This window comes from Otolemur garnettii, unplaced genomic scaffold (assembly GCF_000181295.1).
Source record: "Otolemur garnettii isolate 467f Iridium unplaced genomic scaffold, OtoGar3 scaffold00055, whole genome shotgun sequence".
Taxonomy (NCBI): Eukaryota; Metazoa; Chordata; class Mammalia; order Primates; family Galagidae; genus Otolemur; species Otolemur garnettii.
The window spans coordinates 1935950-1950849 of record NW_003852450.1 but is presented as its reverse complement, the minus strand read 5'-3'; the positions used below and the strand labels follow the sequence as shown (position 1 = coordinate 1950849).

At 37.9% G+C, this 14900-nt stretch overlaps 1 protein-coding gene across 2 annotated transcripts; it reads left to right on the top strand.

Moving 5' to 3' along the window:
* The first annotated feature begins 301 nt into the window (after positions 1 to 301).
* On the top strand, positions 302 to 7548 carry LOC105887224 (apolipoprotein R-like). Of its 2 annotated transcripts, none has more exons than XM_012806639.2 (4): positions 302 to 568; positions 5303 to 5473; positions 6426 to 6637; positions 7260 to 7548. In XM_012806639.2, exons 1-4 carry the CDS (start codon positions 484 to 486, stop codon positions 7266 to 7268), a joined length of 477 nt encoding a protein of 158 aa, XP_012662093.1. In that variant the 5' UTR covers positions 302 to 483; the 3' UTR covers positions 7269 to 7548. The 2 variants fall into 2 exon arrangements, with proteins under 2 accessions (XP_012662093.1, XP_012662092.1); XM_012806638.2 differs by having other exon boundaries at positions 314 to 568; positions 7193 to 7548.
* Positions 7549 to 14900: the final 7352 nt, after the last annotated feature.

The following is a 14900-nucleotide window of genomic DNA, read 5'->3' as shown; positions in this document are numbered from 1 at the left end:
AAAAAAAAAATCATTCTTTTGTGGGCAATTCATACTCTTGATTGAAGAAACCACTTTCCCTGGACAAGAACTGCTTTTCAGCCTGGGCTTTCTCCCTGGCTGTGACTTTTAATTCCTGTAGAGCCACTATGTACACTGTGCCTCAGGAGCTACAGTCCCTTTTGCTTTTTGCTCTTGTTTACTAAGAGAGGAATTATGTTTTCCCAGAAAAGGACTCATCACATGACTACTAAAATACACAGAGGTTCACAGAGGGCTCTTGCATCAAGTTCCGGGCTCTTCTGTTCAGGCAAGGGCCATGTCAGCACCTCTTGCCAGGGGTGTGCTCAGCACCTGGTCTTCTGGTCACTCCCACTGACCCTCCCCATTAGTGATATTGGGCCTTGTTAAAGCTGAGCTCCTTGGCTTAAGCATTTCAACTCTCTGGGAACATTGAGCCCCTCTGAGTGTGACCCCTGAGTGTGGCCACTGAGGCTCTGTGCCATGTCCTCTGAATTACAGGGCACTTGCCCAGCATGGTGCCTATTTGGGATCTTGACTCTACTCCTGTGTCCTTCTGGTTTGTGTGGTGAGTACAGTGGTTATGGGGGGAAGGGGAGAGTTTCTCCCAGGCATGGAGAGAAGTTCCTAATGAAAAATTAATCAAATATAGTCACATTGTGGTGATTCACTAGGTTTTTCAAGAGAGTGTAATGAACTACATAATTACTAAAAATAAAGAATTTAAAAATATCAAGGAAATGGTTGTACTCTAGAGAGAGGCTGTTATTAGAATAAAAAAACATTAACATACAAAAAGCTTTGTGAGGGTACTTTAAAAAAGGAATAAGCTTTAATTTTCAAATTAGTTTCTCACATTCAAAGAATTGCTTTTAAATGCTTAAAACACATTTCTTTTCCAGTTAGGTTAGTTATGCCATCTACAATCTTAGTTAGTGATTGATGAGAAAACATTTCCATCTACAAAGCAACAATATTATCTGTGCTCACAAATACTTTGTGAGTGAAAGCTTTGCAGACTGTAAAGCATTATAGAAGTGTAAGGCATTGTTATTGAAATGTAGGGAAAATTTTATCAATAAATGAGAAATGTACATGTTTGAGAGAACTTGCCAGAACTGGTTGAAGAACTATTGCTATGGAATTTAATTATCATTACATAATTCAAACGGCAATGTCCTTTTAAAAAAGTGATGTTTTCTTCAGGCAGTCAACATTATTTTTTATCTGCGAGGATTAATTTTTATAATAAACTAAGAATATTTTCAAACATATTTGAATTAATTTGTATAATAAATTAAAAATATTTGTAAACATATTCCTTAAAACAGATATCATGTCATCATAATGGGGGATTTGGATAGTTTAAGGGAGACTATCCCAATCCTAAAATAATAGCTGTGCATTCTTCTGTGAGCCAGCAGATTGATATAAAATGTGGAAGCTGTGCTTTCTTCATCATCGAGGGTAGTATGGGGGATGCATGGCTTATTTTTTTTTTAATTTAATTTAATTTTTTTTTTGGATGCATAGCTTATTAAGGAAACATCTGTATTTGGAATATGATTCTTTACATCAGAAGCATGAAACTTATTGAGGAAGGGTGTCAATCTAGGTAATGGGGTTAGTACAGGATACAGAGGCCAACTGCTTCTTTTGAGTTCCCCTCTTTTATACTCTGAGGTAGTGGAGGAAGGCCTTACCTAGTTTATTAACCAGTCTTTCAAGTATTTATGCATGTTTGTATTTATCTTTCCATTTTTCCTCAGATCTTCCCATCCCTTATGATCCTCACCCCCTGAAAGGGCATTTAATGTCTATCAACTTGAATCTCTTTCTGCTGCTATCTTCCACTTGTCTTGCAATAATAATCTTCTGATGCCAGAGATTTATTAGTCAGCTCAATATAATTGCCTCTGCCATTTTCACCTACTTGGCTTCTACCCATCCTTGAAGATGTATTTTCAACTTATTCCATGCATAATTCCATTGATACTCCAGTACCTTCTACTGTCACCACCTTCTATAGAACTTGCTCTCTGTCTGAATCTTCTAGCATTTCTTTGACTTGTGTCATGGTTTATCTACTTACATGGCTGTAGCTTATCATTTTAAGTACATTGCAAGTATGCCCCTTAATATTACCCAAAAGGCCTAGTATGGTCTCATACCAATGTGCTTTTTCATAAACATTAATAGCTATTTTTATATTTCTGTGGAGCTTCTTGATCTGAGGTTTAGGAAAGGTAGTATGGAAGCTGTAGGTGAATTTCTATTCCCCATTACTAAAGCAAATACTGACTGTGGAATGATTGTCACTGCTTTCTGAACCCCGCAGAGTTGAAGCTTTGGGAGAAGAGGTAAGGGAAACAATGCTTAGCCAGAGCTGCTTCTTGGCCTCACGGGTGTTCAAAGCTTGCTCTTTCTCTTGGGGTGTGTGTGTGCTCTTGTGGAGCTGCTAACTATAATTCCCTGGGTATGGCCAAACCCAACTCCTATTCTGGTTGACAACTTGTTCTTTTCTCCCTCTTAGACATCTGGTGGCTCATAGAGTTTTGTTTTATTTTGTTTTACTGAAGCTGTCCTCCCATCTCAGGGTTCCTTTTAGATAGGGCAAAAAACAACTCCACCCTGACTGTTTTTCTAATGCAGCTCATTTCTAATCCACTGGAAGTATTCACTCATTCTTTGTTCTGAATAACATCAGGAGTATGAGCCAAATCTCAAAACAGCAGAGATGTTTCATTCAGTCTCGCCATCAGAGCCACTAGGCTAGACAGCTCATCTGTCGTTATATTTCAGCTTTTCCTGGCAGTGGTCCCCCACTTGTCCACTGTCCCACCCTCTCCAAACCAAAAGGAGACATCTTAGGCTTTTTCACTGGACTCCTTAGACTGTGGAGAAGCATACTCACAATTTACCTTACCTGGGCTGATGGGATGGGATGGGGCTTGCAGGCTAACAAAAGCTTCACTCTAAAAAATCTTCTCCAAATCTTATTCTTATTTTAGTTATTTAATTCCTGGCCTGTCAATATTTTTGATTGGTGTGAGGGAGTTAAATGCTTTCTAATTGGTTCTGAGCCTCCTGTTTCATCAATTATGGAGTGCTAGTTGCCTTTGCAAGTAACAGGAATATTGTTCTTTGGCCTAAATTTCCATTTTAAAGCCTTTTAAATGTCCAACGATGCCACATAAAGCATCTACCCAGTGATTGCTATAGAGAGCAGAAGATAATAAGAAGGGCAGTGGGTGTGGAACAAGCACAAGCCCAAGTTTAATCCCTCAGTGTAATTCATAGCACTGGCACTTATTATCTGTGACCTTACGCAGACTATCTGACCTCTCCAAGGTTATGTTTCTTTTTCTCAAGAATGGATATATGATTAAATATTACCTCACAGACTTACTGTGAGGATTAAGCGCTTAATACATAATGTATTATGTATTAATGATAAATGTATCACATATCTAAAATGCAAGTGGTTAAGAACTCAATAAATCATTTCTACTAAGTGCCATCAGCAACCCAAGACAGGAATGGTCATGTATGCTAGTGTAGTGTGTAGAGGAGGACAAAGACCATCACAGCAGGGCAGATGGAGCAAGGATAGAGAAGTTAGAATGCTTATGGCTTAACAGGAAGAAAATGGACAGATGACTTGCCTGAGAGCAGTGTTCCTATGGAGGAGAACTTCTTAATGAGGATGCAGTCCATGAGAAAGGCCAGTCAAGATTTTTCTACATTCTCATTGACTGGAGACTGTTTTAAATAGTTTGTTCTTTTAGCAAATAATAGTTTTTAACTTTAACTTGGATTTATCCCTAAAAAGAAAAATCTTCCCTTAATGTGGCTTTCAGTGACATACTAATGCACCAAATTTATTAAATGGCACTAAGCTTATTAAATTGAACTAAATTTCCTCTGCAAAACTTTTGGAACTGTAGATAATTCCTTTTCTGACAGGCTAAGTCCACATTATATATTTCTTATGTAAAAATACGTCTTCGTTTTACATAGTCTCAAGAAATCTCTTTTCAAAACATTGCCAAATGTTAAAACATATTCATTGAGGAGGGGATGGTAGTTGGGAGAGGTAGAGATTGCATAGAGATCCGGGTACAGTCACTCTTCACTTATTTTCAAAGATAACTAACTCTTCTTTTAAAAGCTTATTAGAATATAACACACATATGGAAAAGTACATAAATTGAAAATGTGCAATCAAAAAGCAAACACTTAGGAAAACCTCAGCCAGGTAGAGAAGTGGAACATTGTTAGTTCCCAGAAGTCCTGTAGGCCCTCCCTTTTACCACCCCATCCTTCTTCAAATCTAACTGCCATCTTGATTTGCAGGGTAATTGTTTCCTTCATTTTATTTATAGTTGTTCTATAGCTTAGTTTTGAATTTTTTAAATAAAAATGGAATCATACATCAGTGGTCTATCTAGTTTTGTTCAATGTATTTATAAGACTCACCCATGTAGCGAATAGTATGTTATTCATTTTTATTGCTGAATAATGCTTCATTGAATGAAAATGCTACAATTTACTTACCTTTTCTGAAGTTGATGGACATTTAGGCTCTTTCGTGATTGGGCCTGTTACAAATAATATTGCTCAAAACATTTCTAAGCTTGTCCCTAGGTGCACAGCATCATGTATTTCTGCCACTGGAATGTCCATGATTGCAATCGTTAGGTTCTAAGATATGACTATCTTCACCTCTGGGGGATAATAGTATATTGTTCTTGAAAGTAGCTGTAACAGTTTACATTCCCTCAAGTAGTGGGAAGTACATTAGTGTTCCAATGTGCCATATTCTTGACAGCATTGATATTACCATCATTCTCAACTGTAGACATTCTGGTGAGTATGTAGTGATTTTTCACTGTGGCTTTTATTTGCATTTTCTGATGAACTTTAAGGTTGAGAATCTATTCGTATGCCTATTGACCATTTGTATGACCACCTTATAGAAGTGTCTATTCAAGTCTCTTGCCATTTTTATATTGTATTATCTGACTTAAAAAAAAATCTGTTTTTAAGGCATTTTGGGACTGGTATTTAGCCTCATAATTACTGAATATAATTCTCTTTCAGAGTGATTCCTTGTGGCTGAAATAATACTTTTGTACCAAAAAGTCCATGAATAATATAAAAAGTTTAGTGACATGAAATGTATGTTTGTAGTATATTAACTTAATGACATAGTTCTATATAAGTGGAAGGGCAGTTCACTCCTCTGAATTGTTAATTAAACTAGATCATTCTCTTCTATCCTTCTCTGTTACTATTCCAGATTGCCAAATGCCTCCCCCCATTGCCCATGGATTCTATAAGGATATGAGTTCATTGTTATCCTTTACTACTGTGATACACTATGGATGTGATGAAGGATATGTTCTGGATGGAAAGGCTAAAATCACCTGCTCATATTCACGTTGGTCATCTCCAGCTCCTCAGTGTAAAGGTAAATTCCACCTAACCACCCTTGGTAGGAACATATAACCGCCATGAACATTCTGATAATAGAGTTTCCTCCTAGACAAAGGCAATGCTTAGAAATTTGAATTTTATTTATTTATTCGATTTGGGTAATTAAAATATGAACCATCGCACACTTTAACACTCTAAAACTACTACTATCAGCGTGTATCTTTACCGAGTTCATGTGGAGGGCCACATTTTGTTCTGTTTTAATAGAAGCTTTAATTTAGAAATAACGTACTATAGCATTGTATACAAATTTAAAGTCTACAGCTCAGTAAGTTATCACAAATTGAAACCACCCATGCAAACCACCACTCAAGTCAAGAAACATTACCATTACCAGAACTCCAGAAGTGTCCCCATGTCATTGCCCGGTTACTCCTCAACTTTCATCCCTAACTGTTCTGACTTTTCACACTGTGGATTAGTTTTGTTGACTTTTTAACATGATATAAAGGAAATCCCATCTGTATTCTTTTGTGCCTGGGTTTCTTTAATCAACATAATGCTTTTGGTAAATGTAATGATAGCTTATTCATTTTCACTGGTCATGAACAGATCAAGGTTTTGAGATATAGTAGTTTTGAAAACTCATTTTCTAAGGCTGTTGTGTTTAGTTTTCTACATGATTTCCTATTCCAAGGAAAGCTATGCAACCTTGGATGAGTTGCATAAACTATCTGTACCTAATTTTTCTCTTTAACAAAATGGAGATAGTAGTGTTTGCATTAGTGCTTACATTGATATGTAGTATGCACTATAACATTATCATTATTATTATTAACTTTATTGTAATCATAAAATAAATGGAGGTAAAGAACAACTCTCAGCATCAGGTATGATTTATCAGTGCTTCTCAACCCTCAATACCCTTTACTATTATAAGATCTTATTTTAGAAGCACAGGATGATCACAATTCTTTCCTTTATAGCTCAGTGTCTGAAACCAGAGATAGAAAATGGAAAGCTGTCTGTCGATGAGAATCAGTACGTTGAACATGAAAATATTGCCATCCCGAATCATTATATTGAATCTGAAAATGTCACTGTTCAATGTGACCCTGGCTATGCTGTGGTTGGCCCCCAAACTATCACCTGCACAGAGAACGGAACCTGGTACCCAGAGGTGCCCAAGTGTGAGTGGGTAAGTGGCACAATTCAAGGATGGTCACTTTTGTATCACCCAAAGCTCTGGCCCAGGCAACATCAATGAGATCTGACTTGTGTCAGGATTTATTTTTGACAAATCATTTACCGAATTAGCACTGTCACTCTCAAAGCTCTATGGTGCACTTGTAAAGGCAAGTTCTAACTCTCTCCTTTTATAGCAAGGAGGTCTAAGCCCCTACAGGTGACCTGGCTTCTAGCCTTATACTTTCTATAATAAATGCTATGCTTTTGCTCCATTTCAGATGGACCATCAGAACTCTTCCTTCAGTAGTCCCTACAGAGGCTCCTGGGTGTCCTTGGCCCTTCCTTGCTTCGGCAGTTATTTATTACTGCCTGACAGCAGAGATGGTCTGGACTCCAGGATAAACACTGCTGAGACCCAAGTTTCTTTTGGATTTCATCCATCTGTCCTGAGGAGGGTTCTGATACTGAAATTTTGTTGCCATTAGTGATGCATCCCAAAGGAATCATATCTTTGGATTTAGTTTGGAGAGAAGCCTCTAAAAAAACATCTTTTTATTTCTTTTAGGATATGCCTAATGGCTGTGAGAGTGTGTTTACAGGCAGAAAACTCATACAGTGTCTCCCGTTCCCAGAGGATGTGAAGATGGTCCTGGAGGTGTATAAGCTGTCTCTGGAGATTAAACAACTGGAGCAAAAGTGAGACTTGAAGAGGAAGAGCACCAGTTAGAAACTTGTCCATCTACCCACCTCCAGTATAGAGCATTTGGTATATTATATTTTTCTCCAGGAATTCTACTGCTCCTTAGGTACTATTATTCACTACAGCAGTGTTTTTCAACCTCTTTTTTAATCTCACGGCACACTTGAACATATAGTGAAACTTCCACAGCACACTTAAACTATGTTGATCAATAAAAAAGAACGAACTTACTGTGTTTTGAATTTCTTTTGAAAAAAATTTAATTAATGATATTTAAACATTTTTGCAGCACACCTAAGATCCTCTCACATAACACCAGTGTGGTGTGGCACACCAGTTGAAAATCACCATACTAGAGGAAAAAGTACCCAGTGTTATACTCAGCATGGGGGCTTGTACCTATAATCCCAGCTGCTTGGGAGGCTGAGGCAGGAAGGTCTTTTGAGGTTAGAAGTTCCAGGCCAGACTGGGCAACATAGTAAGACAACTTCTCTAAAAAAAGTTAAAATAAAATAAGAAATCAATACACCTGCAGTCACAGCAATTGAGTAACTAAAGGGCAGGAAGATCCCTTGAGGTTGGGAGTTTGAGGCTACAGTGAGCTATGATCATACCACTGCACCCCAGCCTGGGTGACAGAGTGAGACCCTATCTCTATTTTTTTTTTTTTTTTGCAGTTTTTGGCCGAGGGCTGGGTTTGAACCTGCCACCTCCAGCATATGGGGCCAGTCCCCTACTCCTTTGAGCCACAGGTGCCGCCTGAGACCCTGTCTCTTATAAATAAATAAACTAATTAAGAGGTCCTGATAATATACAGCTATTCATGATTTATATCTTAGCTCAGTTTAAATTTCTGCTTTCCTGGATTTGGTGGATTGGCTGAAACAAATAATTACCCATCAAAAATAAAATTATCTTTATTTTCACTTTGATTTTTTTGTATAAAAAAAATTAGTGCCCTATGCAAATCACTTCCAAATGTTCCTCTGATTAGCTTTCTTTACTATTTTACTGTATCACAGGGTACATAATACCTTTGTCTGAAGTCTGTCTACGCTACAGGATGGACTTCCTTCCTACCCATCTGACGTGCCTCAGGTCACATTACACGTAGTTCTCTGTTTCCTTCCTTCTCACCCTATGTGATCACAAGTTTCTCTGGAGTAACTCCACATTTTCTCTTTATGTTTAATACATGCGGTTTTGTTTGACATTCCTCTAACACAAAAATAACAAATCTGAAAGTATTTGACAGTATGATCTACGCATAACCAAAGTATTCCTTCTATAGATAATTTGTTGTTGTTCTATATGAAAGTATTTGCCTACTTTTAATGTCTTAATACAATAATCAGGTAAATGAGGCGAAAGCTATGTTGATTGATGTAACCACATCAGATTGTATAAAAAAATCATACTCAAATCTTCCAGTCCAATCTGAACACTTTTTAATGTTTTAATTAAAATGACTTTGGTGTCTCTTTTACGTCAGATTCTTCAGATTCATGTGCAAGTAATGTATTAAGGAAGCAGTCCCAGGAAAAACAGGAAGAGAAGCAGAGTCATCAGGATTGAAAAGGAATGGGCCTTTCAAAGCAACCAGGCAAAGTCCTAAGAGGGGTGGGGTAGTGCAGCTTTATCCTGAAGAACTTCGTACTATAAGTTATGCCACAGAGTTTGCCCCATCCAGGCAAAGGAATTGGACTTTTGTTCTGCTGCACCAGCCAGTCACTGGTTCACCAGGCTGGAGGCACATAGTCCTGAGGGCATCTAGCTCTCTCCGTGTGTGGGCAAAGCTGACCAGCAGCGAGGGAGTTACCTCAATAGAGCAGCGGATGTGGCCATTAGAAACAAAAGCACCCAGAAGCCTGTAGAGGGAGGCATGGAAATGGTAAAAGGGATCCCAGAGAGACTGGACAGAGCTCTTCTCAACATATCCACAGGTGTCCCTTTTATATATCTCTGGATATTCTTGAGAACCTTGTATCCCTCCTCTCCCTCCCTTTTTCCCTCCCTCCCTTCTGAGTCTCACACTTTGTCACCGTCAGGAGAATGCTGTACCATCACAGCTCACAGCAACCTGGAACTAACTCTTGGGCTAAAGTGATCCTCTTGTCTCAGCCTCTTCAGTAGCTAGGACAAAAGGTACCTGTTAGAACACCCAGTAATTTCTAGAGACAGGGTCTTGTTCCTACTCAGGCTGGTCTCCTGGTCTTAAATGCCTGAGCTCAAGCAATCCACCCACCTTGGTCTCCCAGAGTGCTAGGATTATAGGTGTGAGCCACCATGCCTGACCCAGAGCTTTCTATTTCTGACAGTCACCACTATTAAAGCAATCTTGAAATTGAACAAAGCCAAAGGATCAATACTACTGGATTTTAGGACTGACTATAAAGGTATATTAATTAAGACTGTGTGTTGTTAGCATAAGTAGAATCAAAATAACTATGCAACTGAATAGAGCATCCAGAATTAGCTATATTACATATTATTTTACATACATCTATGATACATATTAGAAATACATAGATGTAGATAAATAAGTATTATTTTTAAAACTTAGTTGTGATAACTATGACTCTTCTTGATCTTCATGATTTTTTTTTGTTTTTTATTTTATTTTTTTTTTGTTCTTGATTTTTTTTTTGCTTTTTTGGGTTTTATTTTTTTTTTTTTTTATACAATCTGATGTGACTACATCATCAACATAGCTTTCGCCTCATTTACTTGATTATTGTGTTAAGACATTAAAAGTAGGCAAGTACTTTCATATATAACAACAACAACAAATTATCTATAAAGGAAAAAAGTTATAAATTTCTCAATATTAAAAGAAGCATTTCTTGGGTGGTGCCTGTGGCTCAAAGGAGTAGGGCACCAGTCCCATATGCTGAAGATGGTGGGTTCAAACCCAGCCCTGGCCAAAAACTGCAAAAAGAAAAAACAAAAAAAGCTTTTCTTTTTATTTAAAGATACAGTTAATGTCCTCCAAAGAAGATACCTAAATGGCAAATAAGCATATCAAAAGACACTCAACATCATTAAGGAAATGATGATGCTCCGCATCATTCAGTTACACCATTAGTCATTAAGGAAATACAAATCAAAACCACATGACTCCACTGTCCACCCATAAAGAGGGCTGTATGTTTTTTGCAAATGGAAAATTAGTGTTGAGGAAGGTGTGGAGAACTTTAAAGAGGCATGAATTACTGGCGAATGTAAAATGCTACAGTTCCTGTGAAAACAGTCTGGCAGCTCTTCAAATTATGCAGCCTTAAAGAAAGATGGAGACTTTACCTCTTACATGTTTACAGGGATGGAGCTGGAACATATTCTTCTTAGCAAAGTATCTCAAGAATGGAAGAAAAAAATATCCAATGTACTCAGTCCTACTATGAAAGAAACAATTACAGCCCAAGAAGTAGGGGAAAGGGGAGAGGGAGGGGAGGGGAGGGGGGAGGATGGGTGGAGGGAGGGCAATTGATGGGACCACTCCTACCGTGCATCTTACAAGGGTACATGTGAAATTTACTAGGTGTAGAATATAAATGTCTTAACACAATAACTAAGAAAATGCTGTGAAGGCTATGTTAACCAGTTTAACAAAAGCATTTCAAATTGTATATAAAACCAGCACATTGTACCCCATGATTGCATTAATATATACAGCTATTATTTAATAATAAATAAAAAAGTCACCACTTCTTCCAATCTTTTGCTCCTCTGAAATCTCATTCTCACTGCTACTTACCTTCTGTGGCCAGCCTCTGGTTCTCCGCTGCATCTTGCCCATCACCTCTATTCTTTGATGTCCTCAGAAGAGCAGTCACACAAATAGGTTTTGCAGCAGATACTAGTAAGAGAGTGAAAGGCCAACCACTGTCTAGAAAGCAATATTCTCCATATTTGTGTCCAAGTAAGAATTACATCCAAAATACATAAAAAAATTATAAATAAGTAAGAGAAATATAATCAACTCACCAAAAGAATAGACAAAAAGCCTGAGGAATCTTTACAAGCAAAGACAGCCAACTGGACTATAGACGTATGAAAAGTTGATCAACTTCATTTGTCATCAGGGAATCCAAATTAAAACCATGGTGCAATTGCAGCAGGTGCCCAGAAGAATAGCTAAAATGACAAAATACCCAGGCCCCACACAACAGATTGCAACTGTAACTCTGAAAAACTGCTGCTGGAAGTGTAAATTGGCCCAATGGGCTTGCAAAATTCTTTGCCAGTAACTACCAAAGCTGAATGTGTACCTACACCCTAATCCAGAAATTCGACCCCTAGATATCACCTCTCAGAAACATCTACAACCGTTCAACAATGGATATGTACTAGAAGTTTTGCAGCAGCCCTATTTGTAATGATCTTAAATCAGAAGAGACTGAATGCTCATGAGCAATGGAGAGAACAAATGGAACGATGTATCTCATGCTAAAATAGACCACAACAACGGAATGAATATCTGGATGAATATCACAACTCAAAGTGTCTAGAGAAAGATGCCAGACACAAAATAGTATACACTGCTGTGTTTCCTTTATGTAATATACAAAAACATGTGAAAGTGACCTTTTCCGAAGTCAGAATAGCAATTGCCCTTGGAATGGAGGAGGCATGAGGAAGAATTTGGAAGCTGGTTCTGTTTTGTTCTTCATCTGGGTGGTGTTTCATGGGTGTGTTCAGTGTATGAAAAGTCAGCCAGCTTCAGACTTAAGATATTGCTCTTTTTTTTATGTATAATGTATTTCAATAAAAACTGGAAGGAAAGTAAGTAAATCCTGTATACTCTAGTGATCTACGGTGTAATGGCAGGATTTCCCATTTACTTAAAATATCCTTACCAATGATGCATTAGATAAAGAAGAAATAGTCCTCACAACAGGATTTATGTTTTCAATGTTTATACTGGATGTTATGTTTTGCCCTTTTACAGCTATATATCCCCAAGGTTACTGTGTCACCAGTTATGTGAAACACAACTGTTAAGCCCTAGAATTCACAAGCTTCATATGTGTTGTTTTAGCTCCCTCTGTTGGCTCACTAATTTTCACCCAGTGCAGTAAACAAACAATACTCAAGACATTAGATTCTGTCCTTGCTGCTATTGTTTATGTTCTTCTAATATTATTTCACTGGGCCGGATCCTTGAGAATTAATGGTAGGGCTTTCATGCCTCACTAGTAAGGTCTACTTCTCCCTAAGCATCTCAAGGCTTTAACCTCAAGCTCCGGATGCTAAGATTACTTGGACTTCCCAATATTGTTGCCAAACTGAAACCAGCTTGGTCGTCTGTCACTACAGCCAAACACAGAGACAGGCGGAGTGGATCCGTGTATAGCTTTATTAGTAGAGAGCTGGCAGTTCTGGAGAACAGCAAGAGTAACCTTACTGAGGCTGCTCTGCTCCTGGTACAACTTCAGCAGTTTTTATAGGGCAATTTAAGGAAATGAGGACTTAAAATGTAACACAATTTATGTGACTGAAACTACAAGAAAAATAATGATTAAGAAATTGGAACAATTATTGAAAGGTAGCAATGATCAAAAAAGGTACATCAATATCTTACAGTCACAATGATTGAAAGGCAACAATGATCAAAGAAAGTACCTCAGGGTCTTACAGTTACTTTAAGGTTTCCATTATGTGCCATCACCTCCCAAGTTTCCCTTTAAGATGACCTTCTTTATGGCCGATCTCTAGCTGGGCCTATGCTCCTGCACGTACATTCTCAGTTTACATTTGGGTTCACAAGAACAATGCATTTGGCTGTTCTATATTTTATCTTTAGTAAGATAAATAGTGTTGGTATCCAGCTTCATTTTATCCTGCCTCAATATCATACCTCTCCTCTTCATTGTCCCATTTTTTTCACCTCACAATGACTTAAACATACTGGTGTGGGGACTTTCCATCAAACCCACTATCTACCCACTGACAGTATTTGCAGACATCAGGAGAGGGCTGTGATGGACAGGAAGATCAAATGCTTTGGTAAAATCAAATCACTTGCTTATTGAAAAAACACAGAAATAGGCAAGGAACTCATCAAGACCTGGATACAGGGCAGAGGCAGTCACACTATCTTGGGTAGGTAGAGGTCAAGTTTTTGCCTTCAAATCTTTATAGCAGATTTACCACAGCTGAGATGATTTCATCCAAGTGAGAGCTTCATGAGAACTTTGGTAGTTCAAATTTTCCCTTAGAAGCATTGCTTCTTTATAAGCCTGGAGCAGTTCTACACATTGGCTGTTCTTGATATGCTAAGCCCACGCATCCAAGCCCCATCAGTATATAAAATGATGAAAAGCATAACGACTCAGCCTTCCGGCTAACATAGCTCACTCCCAATACCTTCCTGAATTGGCACAAGGGTTAACTACTCAAACATCTCTTGGCATCAGACTAATAAGGCACTAGGGACTATCCTATATTTACTCTCTATGATTATAATTTTCTTTCTTTTTTTTTTTTTTTTTTTGCAGTTTTTGGCCAGGGCTGGGTTTGAACCCGCCACCTCTGGCATATGGGGCTGGCTACTCCTTTGAGCCACAGGCACCACCCACATTTTCTTAAATAAAACCATTCTCTCCAAGACTGAAAACCACAGGTTTCTTCTCCTCTTCCTTTGTACTCTAAATCTAATCAGTCATATGATTCAGCTGCTTATTCCTCTGAAATATTTTTGAAAGAATAGAAAAAATGTGTATCTTAGGATTATGGAATTATTTTACAATATGGATCTATTTTACAAATTTAAGTTATCCTAATTCTAACAATCCTTTGGCCCCAAATGGATCTCCATAAAGTCCTTTGACTCTTTTACTTCCATTATGGATTCACTCCCTTTTTACCAAGCAGGCTTAGAAGTCTTTTCAAGAAAGTAAATTCAATAATGATTAAAGAAAGAGTTTGAGAGTGCATGCAAAGAAATCACCATACAGATCAATGACAGAATCTAAATGCATCCTCAAGTCTATCATTTTTAATCAGAATACTAACCTGGCCCAAGACAGCATCGTTCTATCTTTAGTCTATCCCTCTTGTCCTTCATAGCAGCCATGGAGAGCTGATGTGTTCATTCCTCTATTCAAAATTCTTGATTAGTTTCTCCTCACAGACTAAATTTCAAAGTCCTCATCAGGACTGGTCAGTCTCTATATGGTCTAATCTCCCCTTATCACTCTGACATCATCTAATATCCCCTGTACTGCTCACACAGTTCTGCTATACTGGCTGTGTTGTATGGCCTTTCCATGTTCATTCACATTCTGTACTTTAAAGCTATTGGTATTGTTTTCTACCTTCTGTTTATTTCTGATGGAAGTCAGCAGTTATTCAACGTATTCTCTGTAAGTGCTATTTTCTCTTTAAATGCTTTTAAGATTTTTCTCTTTATCTTTAATTTAGCAGTTTTATTATCGTGTGCCTAGGCATGGTTTTTCTTCCTGTTTATCCTGTTTGAGTTTCACTGACATCTAGAATCTGTAAATGTTCCTCTTTTATCAAGTATTTTTTCAAGTAATTTTTCTACTCTAGTATTTTCTCCCTTTCATTAGGG